The sequence below is a fragment of the Rhamphochromis sp. 'chilingali' genome (assembly GCF_963969265.1).
Source record: "Rhamphochromis sp. 'chilingali' genome assembly, chromosome: 15".
Classification (NCBI taxonomy): domain Eukaryota; kingdom Metazoa; phylum Chordata; class Actinopteri; order Cichliformes; family Cichlidae; genus Rhamphochromis; species Rhamphochromis sp. 'chilingali'.
Window position 1 is genome coordinate 36,321,611 of NC_137942.1, and position 19,865 is coordinate 36,341,475.

The window sequence follows — 19,865 nt, forward strand, 5'->3', positions numbered from 1 at the left end:
TGTCGATGGTAGAAAGTTCCACAAGTCACCCGTAACTGCTATTCTGCAAAGGTGTCAGTCCCCTCATCACACAATCACGATTATTGGCCAGGTGTATGCGCAAACACAAGGAGTTTGGTTCTGATCGATGGTGTCTCTCAAGCACAACAATGTAAAACAATATGTAAACGACACGGTACACACACGCAAATATACAGGATTACAGAAATGAATACCACGGAGTCTGCATTAAGTGCAGTTGCAGTCTAGCAGTGTGACAGTTTAACTGTTTAGGAGGGAGATGGCGAGGGGAAAGAAACTTCCTGTGTCGGGGGGTCCTGGTCTGCAGGCTTCTGCACCGTCTGCCAGCAGGTCAAAGAGTCTGTGTCCAGGGTGTGAGGGGTCTGTGATGGTCTGCCCGTTTCCTGGTTACTGAGAGGTCACCCCAAAGAGCTGATAAACCTACTCTGTACATGTTTGACATCGAGCTCATTAACAGCAGTAACTTACTTACCCTGGGTCTACGTGCAGAAATGTTCGGCAAAGCAAGGAAATGGGATCCAGGCTGGAGGATTAGAGTTGCCAGAAGCAAAAGTAAGTGGGTATACAGGACAGCTACAAGTACCCGAGTATCTTGCAGGGCAATCACGATGAAGATGATGACAGACGGGAGAAGTGCCTGACATCAAGAAATCTTATCAGTAGCTAGAAAAGGTAGATCTACAGCACGGAGGCTGTCAACAGGATCCACGTTTCAGGCTGGTTGTGCAAAGGATGCTCCAGAGACGGTTCAGTGTAGTAATAGGATGCAAGCTGGGATACCTTTCACAACGTGAGGAGATCTTAGGTCTTAGTAGTATTAGGAACCTGCACATCTTCAGGGCACAGAGTGCAGACCAGGAACAGCTAAGATGCTGTGCAGAACCATCAAATGCTGCAAACCAATCCGCATGGTTTAAATTAGCATAGAAAGGTGGTAAAGAGTAGAAGAATGCAGGTTAACACCAGAGGGGGAGCAGTTAGCAGCATGCGGACAGGCAAACCTCGGCTGGTTATCCGCCATCAAAGCCTCTCAGTCTCATGTGCAGTGAGATGTTGCACTGTCAGGATACTTTGTTCATCCTCAGGGACATCATGTGGGTCACGGTTGCTCCACTACAGCAGCAGTAACACAAACAGGAGGTCAAAGCCGCTACTGCAGTAAGTACACAGGCCAGATGTGACTGGAGTGAACGTCATGTGCTGCAGCACTCACACTGGTGTCTGTACTGCTGAGGCGGCCCCACGGACAGCTGCGTCTGCGCGTGTGAAAGTGCGGCGGCGCAGTGATTGGCTGAAAATGACATCATCCAGTCCAGATCTATTGTTGGAAAGTTGATGAGCTCATCGTTGAGAATCCAGTGTGAGGAACACAGTGAGGAGGAAGGAGGACCTCGCTGCAGCGCAGCAGCTGACACCTCAGTAAGTACGGCGTGGATACAGCACGGATGCACCGTCGTGCAAAAGAGGAAACGCACACTGTTTGAATGTTTGTCTTCTAAGAACTGGTCACAGGACGTTTCACGCAGCGGAATTCTTTCCTACGGGTGTCGCCTGTGGTGCTGCAGGTATGGTCTTGTCTCGGGACAGAGAGATGGAGCGGCCCCCGCTGTCCGTCATCCTACCGCAGCTCTACCTCGGAGCAGAGAGCGACGTGACGCAGGTAGGAAGAGGACCCGTGCTGTCGCTATCAAAGACATAATAATGTCGCAATAACAGCTCCTGTGCAATGCTCTCACACAGCACAGCAGCACACGCGTGGCTGATGTGGACATTAAATAACATGAACTTACAGCTGCGCATGCTCACGTAAATCTGTTGCCTACTGAGCAGATCATTACTTCATGTGCAATATTATTATATTACCTTATTTTTAAACAATTCAAATATTTCACAAATTACGTGTGAAATATTTTTCTTGAGCACTTTGAGTGATTCTTTAATTTGTAACAAATAAAAAAATAGTGAAGTATAAAGTTAAAAGTGCTCTAAACAATTACCAACATTAATATGTACACAGAGACGATCACAGTTTATATGTGAGGTAGAGCACAGACAGCCAAGTTTCACTGTGAACTCTTGTACAGCAGAAACAAAGCGTGTGTGTGTGTGTGTGTGTGTGTGTGTGTGTGTGTGTGTGTGTAGGACCAGCTGGCCTCGCTGGGTATCTCCTATGTGCTGAGTGTGAGTCGCTGTAGCCCCCAGCCCTCCTTCCTGCCTGGTTCCAGGTATCTCCGCATTCCTATTGATGACTCTCTGTGGGATAACCTGCTGCCCTGGATCCCACAGGCTCTGCATTTCATTGGTAAGGCCTCACTCTCACATTACAGCAATAGAACAAGATTACCTCAGATTTCTAATGCACATGATCACTAAACACTCACCATGTTGTCATCATTGTGTTTGAACAATGCTTTACTTCTGTGACAGTGCAAGACGTTTGCATTCACGGCTCTATGCAGTCGGTTGAGTTAGCAGTGGCAATACGATAGAAGCTGCAGGCTATGAACCCTCATGCACAAGTCATGACGTTGTTTTTTAGATTTATTTTCAATTTTTAAATATTTATTATTGAATTTTTGTTTTCAAAAATGTAATTTGCAGTGTGGTTAGCTTTAGCCAATACAGCAGCTCTGTGTCCCGCTCGGCTGACTGTCACTATGCACTGTGTGTTCAGACGTAGCCATGTCGTCGGGGGCTTCGGTGCTGGTGCACTGTGCAGCAGGAATCTCCCGCTCCCCAGCTCTGGCTGTTGCCTATGTCATGTACAGTCTGGAAATGGACCTGGACCATGCTTACAGGTATGGCTAGTAGCACAAATTCATCCTGCAGAGGGGACTGAGCTCGACTTTGTCAAATAACATAAGAACACTGAAGAAGCCTTATTGATTTCCTTTCTAAAGCTGAGCATGAGTTGTTTAACTTACAGCTATCAGAGGTTTTCTGGCACTTTCACCACTCCGGTGAAATGAAGTTAACTCTGCTTATGAGTTTAAGTATTTGTGGTCTTGACAGTTGGAGACTTTTACCCATGAAAGACTTTCTCTAAACAGTCCACAGCACATGGTATTCACACTTTTCTCTACAACAGTCAACAACTCCAGAGAACAATGGATGCACACCTTTGTAAAGGAACCAGTATACATAAGTCATGTTTTAGGACTTCTCCTCTCAAAGACCCATGTTTTGATATACATCAGAGGATCCAGATATTCCTGCCTTAACAAAGTATTTACATGCAGTTGTTGGAAATGTTTATCTTGCAGGCTGCAGTTGTTTCCTTCCCAGCTGTGTAAATCTGCACCTGTCTTAATCTTGACAGATCTCCTTTGTCCCACTGTTCTGAGTCTCGATGCATTAGGCTTGTCAGAGGAAACGAGCAGATGTAGTCAGTCCTGATCAATAACAAGAAGGCTTTGTGAAGTTACAAGACATTATAGCAGCTTGAACACTTGCTAAACCTCTCAGTTAGTGTATGTATGCACTCTATATAAGCATTATCGAGACATTCAGTACACTCCAATGAGCATCTATTCACCTGTTATTCCTGTTTATTGTCGTACAGCCTGTAATACTGTGGTAACTGTCCCTGTAGCTCATTGCAGAGTACTACCTAGACTCAGTGTGACGTGTGAAATACTAGCAACAATAACCCACATCCTTTCTGTCCCCTTATAAGGTTTGTGAAAGAGCGCCGGCCCTCCATTTCCCCAAACTTCAACTTCCTGGGTCAGCTGCAGCACTTGCAGGGTGCTCTGAGCCAAAAGTCGCGTGGCCACGACCTCCTCATCCAGCAGCTGGCCAGTTGCCTGCCACCTGCTAACGACAGTGTGAACCTCTCTCACAGCAGTCAGAACAGTAACTGTCAAGCTAAGAGCGTCACCGCAGACTCAGCTCAGCACAAAGACAAAGCCCAGCAGAGACGCTGGCTGTCAGAGAGCGCTGACAACAAGCAGCAGCAACTGCGGACTCCTGAGTTGCCTCCCCGTCGTGACCTGCAGCCTGTGCAGAAACCATCGGAGGTTTCAGCTTCCCGTCCCTGTGAGCCCATCAACCCAACGCTAAAGGCCACCCAACTACAACTCCCATCAGGCTCTGCTTCTCTCTTAGAGAAACGTAAAAGCCTTACCCTCTCTTTGACCCCTTTGGGAATATGCCCTTCCTCCACAGCAAACGAGAGGCAACAAGAAAAAATGGTCGAGAGCAGGAAGACTGGCGAGCGCGCCGAGGTGAAGAGTTACCCTGACTCCTACAGGCAGGCAGAGGCTATCCACAGGAAGCAGCGTCTCTCTGTCAGCCAGCACAGCAGAGCTGAGGTCAAGGAAAAGGGCCTGCTCTCACCTTTCAGCGTCACTCTCAACAAGCTGCTGGGTTGGGGGGAAAGGATACTGCTAGGAGGTGTTTTTGTGCACCCTGTGCAGATGGGACAGCCCGCACTGCCTTACAGGTGCTGAGGATACAAGGAAGCAGGTGGAAGGAGTTATCTGTGCATGTTTGTCAGAAGAAACCAAACTACACAGCTGATGTGCACGTGTAGTGAAAGAACCAATGTCTATTTATTTATTTATTTGTTGCAGAGTTGAATCTAAATGAGCTGAAAAGACAAAAAGCACCCGTTTATCATATTGTTGTTTATCATATTGTTGTTTATCATATTGTTGTTTATCATATTGTTGTTTATCATATTGTTGTTTATCATATTGTTGTTTATCATATTGTTGTGTTTATCATATTGTTGTTTATCATATTGTTGTTTATCATATTGTTGTGTTTATCATATTGTTGTTTATCATTGCACAGCGATCCCTGTTTCTGTTGTTTTTAAATGTAGTTGTTGAAAGGCTTTTGCCACAATGGTTTGTAATGTATTTACTGACGAATAAAGAGGACATTTTAACCATGTGTGTTTGCCTGTTTCTCAGTGTGAAGGGACTCGCCAGCCTCTCCACCCAGTAAGCAGAGGGTTGCATAGAAACACAAGCATGCAGTGCTTTGAAGTGCCACAGTGAGCCAAGACTGGAGGTTTGCTAAAAAACTATTTGGACAAATATTCGTGTCAAAGCAGATCGGACCACAGTGGGTTTAAAAGCAAGTATGTGGATAAAGGGCAGACTTTCAGCTTGCATTCGAGGGCTTTAACAAAAGTGTAGTGTGAACAGGAACTGCATCCACTTTTATACAAGTTCCCACTTTGAGAGGCTCACAAATGACTGGGCGAACTAACATAGTGCAAATCCGTTTCCTGCCAGGTCTTTACCTCAGCTGTTGCTTCTTTGTGCATCTTTAACAACACTGCAACCATTGAGCATGTCCTATTTAGTTGTGTTGCTGCTTTGCTTCAGGCCGTTTTCATTGTGAGGCTGCAGCAGTATCACTTCACTGCGTGTTTACTTTGCCGTAACACACCTTCGGGATTTCTGAAGTATTCCACGCTGGAATTTCAGACGCTTCATTGTGTTATTAAAGCAGTTTGGTTCCGTTTCAAAGGGCGAATAACATCTTGTACAAAGTTTCACATCCGTTTAATCAGTGTCGTAAGTTCTCACGCTGCACGGGCACGTCCGTTAGGTAGGAATGATGATGTCACGGATGCTCCGGTGACCGAATAAGGAAGCTGACACCCGAAAGATTAGTTTCAGAGTAGTTTTTAATTTGAAGCAGGCGAAGGCTGCCGTGTGTTTGTCCTCGCGTGGGGAAAGTCACCGCCGCCTCTGACATCAGTGTGATGTAGTTGCTGCTGTAGTTTCTTGAGGAAAGAGAAAAGAGGAAGCAGTTCCGCCCAGAAGCTGACTGGAGGCCGACGAGAAAAGAGGCGAAAGAAGAAAAGAAAAGGCGACGGCGATCTGCTACAGTCCCGCTGTAAGGCCCAACTCAAAGCAGACCCGTGGGTGCGTGTTATTGTGCTGCGTGGACAGTGGGACTCCGTCAGGACTTTGCTTTACAGGTGTGGCCCCGAGTCCGTCGTTCGCACACCAAACTTCAGTTTTGAAAACCGTCCATGTTGGTGTCTCCTTACAGCTAGCAGGCTTGCTGCGAGACCGGGATTTAACGCGCCCCTGAGGTCCTGCGGTGAGCTCGGAGAGGTTCTGGTCCGGACTGAAAATGAGTGGAGACGAGGAAAGATTCAAACTGGTGGTTGTGGGGGGAGGAGGAGTGGGAAAGAGCGCCCTTACCATCCAGTTCATCCAGGTACTGACTCCACGACACGTGTAGAACACACTGTGGACCTGTCTGTAGGTTAATGCGTCGATCCACTGGTGGTCGATCCACTGGTGGGTCGTTATTGAGCGAACTCAACCTTGTCAAGGTTCAACAAGTGACCTGCATTTGGAACAGATGAGCTGTTGGTTAATGGTTCACCACTAAAGTCTTATTCAGCTGTTGAGCAGCAGTCAAACTAAAACAAACACCAGCAGGCTTCTCCCTCCCTCATTCATTGTTAGAATCACAATAAAAGCAGTCAAGAGCTTAGTTACGCATCTGAAACCACCTCGGCCCAGCTGCTCATATTTAACTTGTGTATCTATACTTGATGGTGCTTGACTGCTGCAACAGTGTTTAGCCTGGTGTTGGTAAACTGATGTACTGAGGGAGGAAACAGAAGGATGTAAACTTTCCTGGGTATAAACGACAGGTTACTGTTAGATGACTGCTGGGGAACATCGTGATGTCACAACCTCCAGGGACAAAGTTGAGCAGGAGTGCCAAGTTTAGGTTGCTCAGTTCCTGATCATACAGGAGAGTAGGTGGAGAAAGAAACAGGGGTTATCTATGAAACACAGTATAGTGTGACAGTAATTTCCATTTGAAATATTTTTAAATACTTAAACTCTAAACATGTTAGCAGTGCACTTCAGTAAGTTGGGTACCTTCCACCCCGGTTCTGTTAATGTGTCGCTGGGAATTGTTCCGTTCTGAGTCGGTGCTTCCACACTGTATGGTAAGTTTCTTCATTACCTCGGGCAAGCTTTTGTTGCACTCTGTTTAACACAGAAAGGTCTGCATTAAACTGGCTGCCTAATGAACGGCTGTAGTACAGTCACCGAGCACTGTAGCAGTAAATAGTGGATTATAGAACACTGAAGGAGAAGTACTGACGTGGTTACATATTCAGTCTAAACGTAATAATTCTCTGGGCACTTTTCATCATTTTTGCTGCGTCACTTTTGTTCTCGCCAGCTGTGAGTAATATAAATAAATGCCTGTTAGGCACTAGGCTTGGTTATGAGAGGTGTAAAACAAGCCAAGCTGTTCACAGTGTAGTGTTGATGTTAATAACTCGGAGTGTGTTCCACAGTCGTACTTTGTGTCCGACTACGACCCCACCATTGAAGACTCCTACACCAAGATCTGTACCGTGGATGGAAAGGAGACCCGGCTTGACAGTAAGACATTACACTGGAGATATACATGTCCTAATTCACACAGTGTCAGAGTAATTGCAGGGTTTGGAAAAAGCTTTGCGTGAAAACAAAGGGTGTGTTACATTGTGATGTGATACAGGCAGTGTGTTTGCTCTCTGGATGTTTCATTTCCCTTGTTAGGACTTGTTAGTGGGCTGGTGCTGTCAGGGTGGTGTGCTGGGCCACGCTGTTCTTTCACCACTTATTTGTGAATCATCAGACGCAGCAGAGGTGCTGTTTGTAAGACTCTTCCTCACCCTTCACAAACATCACACTTACCCTAATTGATACAGTTTAGTGATTTTTTTTGGTGAATGCAACAGTAGAGAATCGGTTTTAGTGAAACCACTAAGAAAAACACTTGTTTCCTTAGTGGGTGATTTTTATGACACAGAACAAGTGAAACTTCAGCTTAATGTTACAGATGTTCTGTTAGCAGTACAGGTCACCATGTATACACTATATTTGAAAAAGGTTGATTCTGTTCATCTGGACGTTTTCAGTGGTGGTTTTCATCCAGGTGTTTATAAGGTTGGAAACCTGCCGTCAGCTGGATGATGACGAAACGTTTCTCACACTGAAAACATCCAGATGAACAGAATCAACCTTTTCAGACTTATTTACCTGGATGATTGAGCGTGCATCAAGACATGTGTACACTATATTAGCAAAATTATTTGCTAGTCTGTCTACATATGTGTACGAAGTTGGGTGACATCCTATTCCTAATCCATGGCTTTAATATGATGTCGGCTCACCGTTAGCGGCTACAGGAAGGCTTTCCACAAGGGTTAGGAGTGTGTTCATGGGAATCTTTGACCGTTGCTCCTGAAGCACATTTGTGAGGTCAGACACTGATGTTGGCTCACAGTCTCTGCTAATTCATCCCAAAGGTGTTCCCTCGCATTGAGGTCAGGACTCTTTGCAGGCCAGTCACGTTCTTCCATCCGTGTAATGCAATAACTTGCTTTGTGACTGGTGCATAGTCATCTTGGAATGGGGAGGGGCTAGGGCTGTTCGATATGACGATATATATCTGACGATATAAAAACATCTATCGTTTCATTTTACGCTATCGTTTGTTTCGTGGTGTCGCAAAATAAACTGTTTACGGCAATATTCATGGTTCTGATGGTCACTGTAGTTATTATTAATTTTCTCTCTCTCTTATATTTAATATAACCACACTACGGACGGACAAGCGCCTGTTTTTATGCGTTGTCGTTAGCAACAACGACGGTAAAACCATCGCATGTCCGCTTGTTTATTTTCCACATAAACCTTTCACAATAAAGCTCAAGATCCTGTTGAGACTTTTCAAAATAAACGGAATCACGTGAAAAAGTATGCAGAGTGTTTATGGATGAGAAGTAAAAAAGAGCCGCCAGGTGCTAAAAAGTAAACCTTAGACTCAAACGTTAGAACAGGCTTTTCCCCGCAGCACGCCGTGTAATGAATACAAAGAAAACGGCGGCCGTTACAACCTGTGTCTAAAAATGTGTCGTTTCATGCATCGGTTAAAACACTCGACTCCGGGTACACGGTGCCCAACTGGAAACACTTCACCTACCCGAGATTCACAGAATTTACAGAAAATATTATTTTTTTGTGATTTATATCGTTACCGGGACGATGGAGGTTTTATATCGGGATATGAGATTTTGGTCATGTCGCACAGCCCTGGGAGGGGCCATTGTCACCTGTTCCCACAAAGTTGCGAGCATGAAGTTGTCCAAAATGTCTTGGTATGCTGAAGGATTAAGATCACTGGAACGAAGGGGCTGAGCCCAGCTTCTAAAAACAACCCTACACTATAGTCCACCGAACTTTGCATGTGGCACAATGCAGTCTAAGTAATGCTCTCCTGGTAACCACCAAACCAGGACTTATTCATACGTTTGCCAGATTAGTCATTGCAGAGAACATGTCTCCACTGCTCTAGAGTCCAGTAGTGGCGTGCTTTAATACCACTGCATCCCACGTTTTGTAATGTGCTTGGTGATGTAAGGCTTGGATGCGTTCCATGAAGCTCTGTATGTGCTGTTCTTGAGCTAATCTGAAGGCCACATGAAGTTTGGAGGTCTGTAGCAGTTGGGCCTCATCTGCTGACCCTGCTCTGACTCACCACTTTGTGTGAGTTGCTGACCTTCCTAAATGAGACACAGGTGAAACTTAAATAGTGGCTGATCAGCCCACAAAACGCAAAAAGGGGTAGAACACACAAATACCCAACTGAAACTAACATAACAAATCCCATCCCCCCCATGATCCAGAGTTGTGGTATGGCCCAATTTGCAGGTCTCCATATAGGCTTGCTCCGCCCCTTTTCCGCCCCTGGTGGTGGCTGTAGCTCAGGTGGCAGAGCAGGTCAGCCACTTATCAGAAGGTCGGTGGTTCGATCCCAGGCTGCATCCTGGCTGCATGTCAAATATCCTTGGGCAAGATACTAACCCCGTGTTGGCCTACTGGTGGTGGTCAGAGGGCCCGGTGGCGCCAGTGTCCGGCAGCCTCGCCTCTGTCAGTGCGCCCCAGGGCAGCTGTGGCTACTATGTAGCTTGCTATCGCCAGTGTGTGAATGTGTGTGTGTGAATGGGTGAATGACTGAATGTAGTGTGAAGCGCTTTGGGGTCCTTAGGGACTAGAAAAGCGCTATACAAATGCAGGCCATTTACCCTTTTCCACCTATTAGCTCATCACTGAGGGACTGGGAGCAGCTGAGGTAACTGAGCAAACAAAGACAGATTAAATCATAAAGACACAACAGTGTAAACTAGACTGTGCACACTTGTTTTAGAATGCAGTGTTCTGTATGTACATTAGTTCTAAATCAAAACAAATTCTTTATTATCCTGTAAATTAAATCCTGTATTTAAAGAAAGAAAAGTGTAGGTGTAGTGTTACGTGTAAGCCTCTACACTGTTTGGCAGATATTCCCACGTGTGGCTGTAACTGCAGCCATCACACTATAATACCACGTCACTGTAGAACATTTAGCAGCCAGAAAATTTCACCACTGCAGTTCAGTTCAATGTCTTTTCTATAGCGCCAGTTATCTATACAACAGTTGCTTCAAAGTGCTTAAATCACGGTGAAATTCAGTGAACTCCTGAGAGCAACCCATCCTTTCACAAAGTGTCCGTAGAAGTGCTCAGCATGTTGGGTTTTATACACCTGAGGCTGTAGAAGTGATTGTACCAATGATTTGGATGGGTGAGTGAATACTTTTGGCAATAATATAGTGTATGTCTGTGAATACTATGTATGTTTTGTATTTATGTGTATATGTGATCATGTCTCTGTGTGCATCAGTCTTGGATACAGCAGGTCAGGAGGAGTTTGGTGCGATGAGGGAGCAGTACATGCGGTCTGGAGAAGGCTTTTTACTGGTGTTTGCACTCAATGACCGTGGCAGGTACGTGTGTGATGTTTGTTTGTATGTCGCTTGTATAGAGTGCTATAAAGTTATACTCTAAAGCTATGTACACACGATGTAGCGATGTGGCAGCTAGAGACCACAGGAAGCAAGTGACTGAAGTGACTGCGAGTCAGCATTAACAATAGAATAGCCTTTTATTGTCATTGTACATGTACAAAGAAATTATGGGTGCGCCATGCGCCCGCCGGGGCCATGCGCCCGCCGGGGCCATGCGCCCGCCGGGGCCATGCGCCCGCCGGGGCCATGCGCCCGCCGGGGCCACGCGCCTGGGAGTGGAAAAAAAAATAGTAGAGATATCAGGAATAAAGCGCAACAAAAAGACGTATATACAGTCTAGAGAAATATATAGCCAACAACAGAAAGGGACATGTTGGAGAGCAAAGTGCTTGGTTGGAGGTAGCACAAAGGAAAGACTTGGTCTGCATAGAGTCCGTCTGTGGTTGGCCTGAAACATGAGGGTAACTGAGACCATGGCCCAGGGTACGCAGCTGTTAGTGAGTCTGGGGGTGTGGGACCCAGACTGAAGACCACTGAATACCATCGATTGAGATGTGACCTGGTAGGAAATATCTTAGAGGCTCAACTGGAACCTGGAATCTCTTCAACCAGTCATCATCTTCAAAGTGATGTGCGATGAGCAGGCTGGTTCCTGTGTAGATGCAGTTTCATTTCTAGTAATATTTCCTTAGAGAAGGATGTATAACATGACAAGTCCAGCTCTGTGAAACCAATTCTTGTGTACAGAAAGGTCCTGGTTTCCATTAGTAAGTTGTTCCTGGGTCAGGTTTCACTTCATCTTTTTTCTTCTGTTTTGGGTGCTTTTCCTCCTGGGCACTCTTATGGTCCAGCTTTTGGTTTCTAATGTATTACTTCATATAAAAGACTGTCCCCATTCTCAGGAGGAGGAGAGAACCACAACTTTAGAGTGTGATGCCACATTTTATTCATCTGAAACTCAATTATGGACAAGAAAGACACAAATGTAACCTTTTTGTAATAATCTGGTCCTGTGTTATCTTTTGCCCATTTACTCTCAGAGCACCTGCACACTACACTGCAGTACAGGGGGGCGTGGAGCCCTCCAGCCTGCATGTCAAAGTATCTTTGAGCAGATGGTGCACACAGTTGCCGCCAGTGCGTCACAGTGTGTGTGAATGTTATATGACTTGTAATAGAAAGTGCTTCAAGTAAGTCCAACACTTCAGAAGAAACTCACCGTAGCCTCTGCTGTTTGGTAATGAATCTTTTTCAGCTTCAGCCGAGGGTTGAACCAGGAACAACCACACAGTAACAAAAACAGACTATTTAACAACACAGTATGTTAATATATAAGGAATAAGGAAGACTTTGTCTGGAACTATTAAAATGGATATGAAGGGCTATTTTAATCTGTGACTGGTAATGATTTCTGTCCTTCCAACTCTCAGCTATCATGAAGTCCAGAAGTTCCACACCCAGATCCTGAGAGTGAAAGACAGAGATGATTTTCCCATGGTGCTGGTTGGAAACAAGGCAGACCTGGAACAGCAAAGAGTGGTAACTAACAACAACCGATACTCCTCTATAATGTCATTTTTCTTCTATTCCAGATCTACTGCAGAAGGGAAGTTCTGGAATCTCAACAGTTTAGGAGATATCTGCAGTTTATAAACAACTTTTCTGGCTTAGTCTCATTTATTCCACAAATTATTATACAAGGAGAATCAACTCCTGTAACTCAGGAGCTCCAGGCATCCACTTATCAAATGTCCAAGGTTCCAATTCCTGTAGTTAACTGTAGACAGTTAAAGTGTGCCTGTGACAGATGAACCTGCACCCCAAATTACTAAAAATAATATAGAGGAAGATTGGAAAATACAGATGCCAGTCCATTTACTCTATTAATAATTGGACCACTGGTTCAGAGACAGGTCCTGAAAGGACTGGAAAACCACAGCTCAACAACGTACAGACGTGGACAAAACTGTTGGGACCCTTCAGTCAATGAAAGAAAAACTCATAATGCTCTCACAGAAATAACGTTAATCTGACAAAAGTACAAATAAATACAAATTCGATGAATGTTAACCAATGAAAGTCAGACCATGCTTCAACAGAATTATTTAAAAAATAAATGCAGGGAGCTAGGGCTGCCACAAACGACTATTTTGATAGTCGACTAATCAGATCATCATCCACTGGACGTAAAACTACAGCTTATTGCACCAGCAGCATCTGCTCTTATATAACTATCATTAGCTTACAGCTTTAAGTGTTTAAGGTCTGTGCTAACTAACAATAAAGACAAGATGATAGTTTATTAAATTTTATTGAAATTTGCAGATTGTTTCGGTGAAGTTTAATAAACTCCTTGCTATCTAAAATATAACAGGACACCGGAGTAAACTCTGGAGCGTCTCACACTTCTGATAATCAGCTGTCTGCTTGATGTTTATTCAGCTGTGTAAAAACTATAACTTTAATCTCAGCCAAACCGATTTACTCAGGAACAAATAAAACACTGAAAAAAGCCAAACAACAACATTTTAAGTTATCTAAGTGACTCATATATCATGTTTAACCTGAGCAGTGAAAGACGGCGGTGGGTTTGAAAACGATTTGCCGGGAGTCCGGTGTTCTCACGGCTCTAGTGAGCCTAGCCCCCGGCTAGCTATCGAGCTAGTGGGTAACAGACGTCTCCGAAAACGAGAGAGAGAGAGAGAGCTGTGCGTGAAGTGTGATTTTTTTTTTTTTGTATTTTTTTTTTTTTTTTGGAAGCAAAACAGCAAAAGTCAGAGTGAATTCATGACGATGTTTACGTGAAGCGTAGTTTGAATCTTCTTTTGCTGCTGGTTTACTCAATATTGTTTAGAGAGATAAAACTAACAGCTGTAGAATCGGCGCAAAAAGGGCGTGAACACAAAGCGTGGAGCCGCCGAAACATCAGAATCAGCGAGCTGTCGGCTTTCAGCCCCGACCGTGTCCGTGCCGTCGGGTAGGAAAGCCACATCTGACTGATTCTGATCCATCGGTGGGTCCACGCTTTGTGTTTACATCTTTGTGCAGAGGCCGTGTTGCTGCTCTCATTTACTGTTTTAAATGTATGGTGGTTGTTGAAATTTTGTGAGGTTTCACCTGAGATTCTGGCGTTTAGGGCAAAATACATTTATATAAAAAAATCGATTCAGGATCTTAATCAGAATCAGAATACTTTATTGATCCCTGGGGGAAATTATTTTTTGTTACAGTGCTCCATTTTAAACCAACATTAAGACAAGACAGACAATACGCTAACTATGAATAGTACAATATATACATATATATACATACATACATACATAAGTCACTCATAAATAAATAGCTGGAAAAGAAACATGTGTAGTTGTAGCAGTAACCAGTGTGTTAAGTGGATGCGTTGTACAGGGAGCCACAGGCAGGAAAGATTTCCTGTGTCGTTCAGTGGTGCATCATGGGTAATCTCAGTCTCTCACTGAACGAGCTCCTGTGACTGACCAACATGTCATGGAGTGGGTGGGAGGTGTTATCCAACATTGTCTTTATCTTGGACAGCATCCGCCTCTCCGACACCACCTTGAGGGAGTCCAGCTCCATCCCCACAACATTGCTGGCCTTACGGATCAGTTTATTAAGTCTGTTGGCATCTGCGACCCTCAGCCTGCTCCCCCAGCATGCAACAGCATAGAGGATCGCACTGGCCACCACAGACTCATAGAAAATCCTCAGCATTTTCCGGCAGCTGTTGAAGGACCTCAGTCGCCTCAAAAAATAGAGACGACTCTGGCCCTTCCTGTAAAGTGCTGTGGTGTTTTTAGCCCAGTCCAGTTTATTGTCAATGTGTACTCCAAGGTATTTATAGTCCTCCACAATGTCAACACTGACCCCCTGGATTGAAACAGGGGTCAAGTGTTTCCTGGTCTTCCTGAAGTCCACGATCAGTTCCTTGGTCTTTGCCACGTTGAGCTGCAGATGATTCTGCTCACACCACGTGACAAAGGAGTCGACCACAGCCCGGTACTCTGTCTCATCATCCCTGCTGATGCATCCAACCACCGCAGAGTCATCAGAAAACTTCTGAAGATGGAGGTCTCTGTGCAGTGGCTGAAGTCTGTGGTGTAGAGGGTGAAGAGGAAGGGGGAGAGGACAGTCCCCTGTGGTGCCCCTGTGTTGCTAATCACCTTGTCAGACACACACTGTGGGAGACGTACATATTGTGGTCTTCCTGTCAGGTAATCAACAATCCAGGACACCAGAGAAGCATCCACCTGCATCGCTGCTAACTTATCACCCAGGTGGGTCGGCCTGATGGTGTTGAAAGCACTGGAAAAGTAAAAAAACATGACCCTCACAGTGCTCGCCGGCTGGTCCAGATGGGTGTAGACACGATTGAGCAGGTAGATGATGGCGTCCTCTGTTCCGAGACGAGGCTGATAAGCGAACTGAAGGGGATCCAGATGTGGTCTTACTATGGGTCGCAGCTGGTCCAGGATGAGCCTTTCCAGGGTCTTCATGATGTGGGAGGTCAGTGCCACGGGCCTGTAATCCTGGGGGCCACTGGGACGAGGCGTCTTTGGTACAGGGACGAGGCATGATGTCTTCCACATCACTGGGACCCTCTGCAGACTCAGACTCAGCATAAACAGTTTATGAAAGACTCCACACAGCTGGGGGGCACAGGTCTTGAGGACGAGGGGACTCACTCCGTCTGGTCCAGCAGACTTGCCTGAGTGAAGTCTCCTCATTTGCATCTCAACCTGGTATTGAGTGAAGGTGATGGGTGGGGGAGGGGTGTCAGGAATCTCACAGGAGGCAACAGCGCCATGTGAATCGATATCACGTTATCCAAGCCAGAATCGATTTTAATCGATGAATCGATTATTAAAACCCACCCCTCTGTTCAGATACTTCCAACAGGTGTATCTACTAAAAATCTCAGAATCTGTGACCTTGACCTCAGTGTCCCCAGTGTTTTGGGTTTTTTGTCTTGTCCCACAGGATTTTTAAGTCTTCTGCTTGTTGAGATTCCTTACCTTCATTTTTTTCAGGACAAAGTGACAACAGTGACAAGTTTTCTGCATATTTTTACAGGATGACAAGAACAGCACTGGATCTCAGATGTGATATTGTTTATTGTGTCTGCAGATACCCAAGGAGGACGCACAGGCGTTTGCCAGAGAGAACAGGATCCACTACATGGAAGCCTCGGCGAAGAATCGCTTCAATGTTGATGAAGCCTTCTTGGAGCTTGTGCATATTATTAGGTACAGTCCTTATTTATGAAAGTTTGTTTTAGTTCACGTCCCTGCTGGGACTAACGTCGTTTGAAGCTTTGTAAGATCACAAAAGACGCAGGAATAAGTAGCAGGATTTAAGAGTGTAATAACGGACTGAAACAGAAGATGGCAGCACTGCATGTACAGCTCAGTTTCCAACAATGGCGGCAGCTAGTTAGTTTTAATATTACTCTTATTATTCTTTCTGGGTCACAAAATAAACGTTTAACATATTTTCATGGAGAATGTAGCTGTGTGAACTTCAAATATCTGCTCAGTTTATCAGGACACCGCATATTTTCAAAAGCGCTCCGACGTTTTCGGAGACGTCTGTTACCCACTAGCTCGATAGCTAGCCGGGGGCGAGGCTCAGTAGAGCCGTGAGAACACCGGACTCCCGGCAAATCGTTTTCAAACCCACCGCCGTCTTTCACTGCTCAGGTTAAACATGATATATGAGTCACTTAGATAACTTAAAAATGTTATTGTTTGGCTTTTTTCAGTGTTTTATTTGTTCCTGAGTAAATCGGTTTGGCTGAGATTAAAGTTATAGTTTTTACACAGCTGAATAAACGTCAAGCAGACAGCTGATTATCAGAAGTGTGAGATGCTCCAGAATTTACTCCGGTGTCCTGTTATATTTTAGATAGCAAGGAGTTTATTAAACTTCACCGAAACAATCTGCAAATTTCATTTAAATTCAATAAACTATCATCTTGTCTTTATTTTTAGTTAGCACCTGAAACACTTAAAGCTGTAAGCTAATGATAGTTATATAAGAGCAGATGCTGCTGGTGCAATAAGCTGTAGTTTTACGTCCAGTGGATGATGATCTGATTAGTTGACTAATCATAAAAATAATCGGTGACTATGCTGTAGGAAGTAGTGGTCACTCTTATTACAGCAGTGTTTCCCAGGACTAATCAGGTGGAACCAGATAATCTAACATGGCACACCGAAGCCACCGGCGTGCGTAACGGGCAGCAATGACGTTCTCTTCCACTAGAGGGCAGTACAACCACCTGCTCTAATAAATGTGTTGCCAACTAAGTAAAACAGAAGAGGACAAAGAAGAACTTAAATAACAGTCATGCTGTGAGACTATGCAGCGCATAACAGCAATAGATAAATTTAAAAAGAAAAAGTGTTCAGTCTGACCTGGTCCTGGAGAAAACGCGACCCAGATGAAGGCCCTAGCATGAGTAGTGGTCAGAAGGAAGCAACAAAGGTATACTGGGACAAACCGAGCCAGTTCTGCTATATTTGGTGGAAGAATGATCCGTATGCTTTTTGACATTTCTGTTTAGTGGAGTGCTGCGGGATTTTTCTAATGTGAAATATGAACTGTGCCTCTAAAGCCTGGGAAACACTGTATTACAGCACCATTACCAACTTGGGTTTAGTATTCATATTTTGGCACTGGGCAAATGTTGGCATGGCATTTTATAACCAAAGCTAACAAATTGTGTCAAAACCTGTGACAACAGATACATCGTTGGATTTCGTGACCAAGAATTTTTCTTACATTATTCAAGCCAGCATCATATATGGTTGATACTGAATCGCCTCTGTGAATAGGAGCAAAGTGTGAGGATGATTAATCCCTTTATCTGTTCTCCTGCTTTACAGACAGTTTCAGGAGATGGAGAGCCCTCCTCCAACTCATCACACAGGGAAGGAGAAAAGTCGTGGCTGTCCCTGTGTCATCCTTTAAGCACTATTATTACGAATACCAAAGCCTCATTCCTCTGCAGAAAGGTGTTTTTGTGTGTACATATGAGTGTGTATGTGCGCAAGAGAGAAGGTGGATCAGTTTCTTTCCAGATGATTACATTTGCACTTTTGTTAAAAGCAACATTTAATTTGGTTTAATTTTAAGTAGAGAACTGAAAGGAAGAGGTGTGATCAGCAGCAGGGCGGCACTTGTGACGCAGATTAATAATAACGTTACAACACAAATCATAATTTGTGTCCACAAATAGAAATATCACCAAAAAATGTAGTATATAATTCACTCTTCAGTGATGCTATTTTAAACAAATACAGATACCAGCATCTGCAACACCACGGCATCCATAACTGTCTGAAGAAATGACATTAAATGTGCTATGTGCAAAAATTAGCATGTCATAAATGGACAAGTGCTGATTTTCCCCTTAGCATGGCTTCGTATGTTAAGTCGTAAGGGCCAAAGCGATGCCATTTTCCATGCCCTCCTGCAAAGGGGCAGGAGAGCTCCAAAGAAGTATTATTATTCAAGACAAAAAGAAGAATCATAGCAGAAGCTGGAGTCAGTCTCAAAAGACGAACAATATTGAATACATCCATGAATAACATGTCATTTAAGATCCTGATCAAATGACAGTATTGGCCATGTGTTGTGCGATGGCTGCATCGTTGCATCGTGGTACTCTATACTATGTATTTGGGGGGTTTTGTACTTTTTCTTTGTATTTCTCTACTTTATCATCGTAATTGTGAAAATGCAGTATAAGCGTTTTGAGTGCTCCAGTGTAGTAGAAAGTGCTACAGAAGAACCTGTCCATATACTGGAAGGGTGTGGTCACAACTTCGTGGGTCTCCAGGTGGCGAGAAGCGTGATGTCCTAAGAACAGTTAAGATACTGAACAGAACCCGAAAATATATTGAATTAAGTCACTTTTATAAACTATTAAAACATTTATCTGAACTTTATTTTTCTTTTGTCTTTTCTCATAAATGTCTCACTGTAAACTTTGTTGTGTCACCTTTTACTGTCAGTCTATGAATTTCAGAGAATTTACACCACCATCTACGAACTGTTGTGTCTGTGTGCTGACACACAACAGTAGCAGTGTGTCTGTGAAGGTGCTCATCCAGGTCATTGTAATCTAAGGAGCTTGAAAAGAAAAGCGTCTGGACTTCTTTAAGTTGCTTGAAGACGTTTCACCTCTCATCCGAGAAGCTTCTTCAGTTCTAAGGTCAAATGGTGGAGAGTCCCAGATATAAACCTAGTGGGAGTGACCCCCCACAGAGGGACAAAAGGACCCCCTGATGATCCTCTAATCGCCTGAGCCAAGGTGGGAAACTGGGCGTGGGTCCCAATCAGCCAGAGTTTCGGGTGTGTTCATTGTGAAACCTGGCCCCACCTTATCATGCGAATTCCTGAGGTCAGATGGCCCAGGATGTGAGTGGGCGTTAAGGCGTCTGGGAAGGATCTCAAAACTGGATTATAGATGGCAGAGAGTTGGTGTCGTAAACCCCCGCCTCTGTTCAAAGATGGTCGCTCACAGTGGACATAGATGCTTCTTTCACTCCTCTTTCAAACCATCTGTCCTCTCTGTCCAAAATGTGAACATTGGCATCCTCAAAGAGTGTCCTTTATCCTTAAGATGCAGATGGACTGCTGAGTCTTGTCCTGTGGAGGTGGCTCTTCTGTGTTGTGCCATGCGCTTGTGAAGTGGCTGATTGGTCTCTCCAATGTAGAGGTCTGAGCATTCCTCGCTGCACTGTACAGCATACACCACATTGTTAAGTTTGTGTTTTGGCGTTTTGTCTTTCGGGTGAACCAGTTTCTGTCTGAGCGTGTTGTTGTCACTGAGGAGTGTAGTGATCTTTGTGTGGTAATCCATTGTGTTTGGAACAACAGTGCACCTTCCCTTGCCAGCTGGTAATATGGTGATGTTGTGGTCTTTGCTCAGGGAAGCGATGGCCTTCTTCTCTTGTATTGTGAGGTTACATGGAGGGACTTTAGCACTG

General features: G+C 44.6%; 2 protein-coding genes across 4 annotated transcripts; both read left to right on the forward strand.

Annotated features, from left to right (window-relative positions):
• The first annotated feature begins 1,230 nt into the window (after positions 1–1,230).
• LOC308412300 (uncharacterized protein) lies at positions 1,231–4,904 on the forward strand. Its single transcript, XM_080906547.1, has 5 exons — positions 1,231–1,440; positions 1,522–1,681; positions 2,164–2,323; positions 2,696–2,819; positions 3,698–4,904. Exons 2-5 carry the CDS (start codon positions 1,589–1,591, stop codon positions 4,470–4,472), a joined length of 1,152 nt encoding a protein of 383 aa, XP_080762673.1. The 5' UTR covers positions 1,231–1,440; positions 1,522–1,588; the 3' UTR covers positions 4,473–4,904.
• Positions 4,905–5,577: 673 nt separating this feature from the next.
• Positions 5,578–18,816, forward strand: rras (RAS related). Of its 3 annotated transcripts, none has more exons than XM_080906555.1 (7): positions 5,578–5,906; positions 6,037–6,207; positions 7,316–7,403; positions 10,731–10,833; positions 12,285–12,393; positions 15,997–16,115; positions 17,757–18,816. In XM_080906555.1, the coding sequence occupies exons 2-7, from the start codon at positions 6,121–6,123 to the stop codon at positions 17,839–17,841; spliced, it is 591 nt and encodes a 196-aa protein (XP_080762681.1). In that variant the 5' UTR covers positions 5,578–5,906; positions 6,037–6,120; the 3' UTR covers positions 17,842–18,816. The 3 variants fall into 3 exon arrangements, with proteins under 3 accessions (XP_080762681.1, XP_080762682.1, XP_080762680.1); XM_080906556.1 differs by having other exon boundaries at positions 5,578–5,877; XM_080906554.1 differs by having other exon boundaries at positions 5,579–5,962.
• Positions 18,817–19,865: the final 1,049 nt, after the last annotated feature.

Excerpts from the sequence above, each read along its gene's own strand:
- LOC308412300 (XM_080906547.1), top strand. The coding sequence starts at position 1,589 with ATGGTCTTGTCTCGGGACAGAGAGATGGAGCGGCCCCCGCTGTCCGTC. Across the intron at positions 1,682-2,163 it reads CAGAGAGCGACGTGACGCAG|GACCAGCTGGCCTCGCTGGG; the intron begins GTAGGAAGAGGA and ends GTGTGTGTGTAG. Across the intron at positions 2,820-3,697 it reads GACCTGGACCATGCTTACAG|GTTTGTGAAAGAGCGCCGGC; the intron begins GTATGGCTAGTA and ends TCCCCTTATAAG.
- rras (XM_080906555.1), top strand. The coding sequence starts at position 6,121 with ATGAGTGGAGACGAGGAAAGATTCAAACTGGTGGTTGTGGGGGGAGGA. Across the intron at positions 6,208-7,315 it reads TTACCATCCAGTTCATCCAG|TCGTACTTTGTGTCCGACTA; the intron begins GTACTGACTCCA and ends TGTGTTCCACAG. Across the intron at positions 16,116-17,756 it reads GAGCTTGTGCATATTATTAG|ACAGTTTCAGGAGATGGAGA; the intron begins GTACAGTCCTTA and ends CCTGCTTTACAG.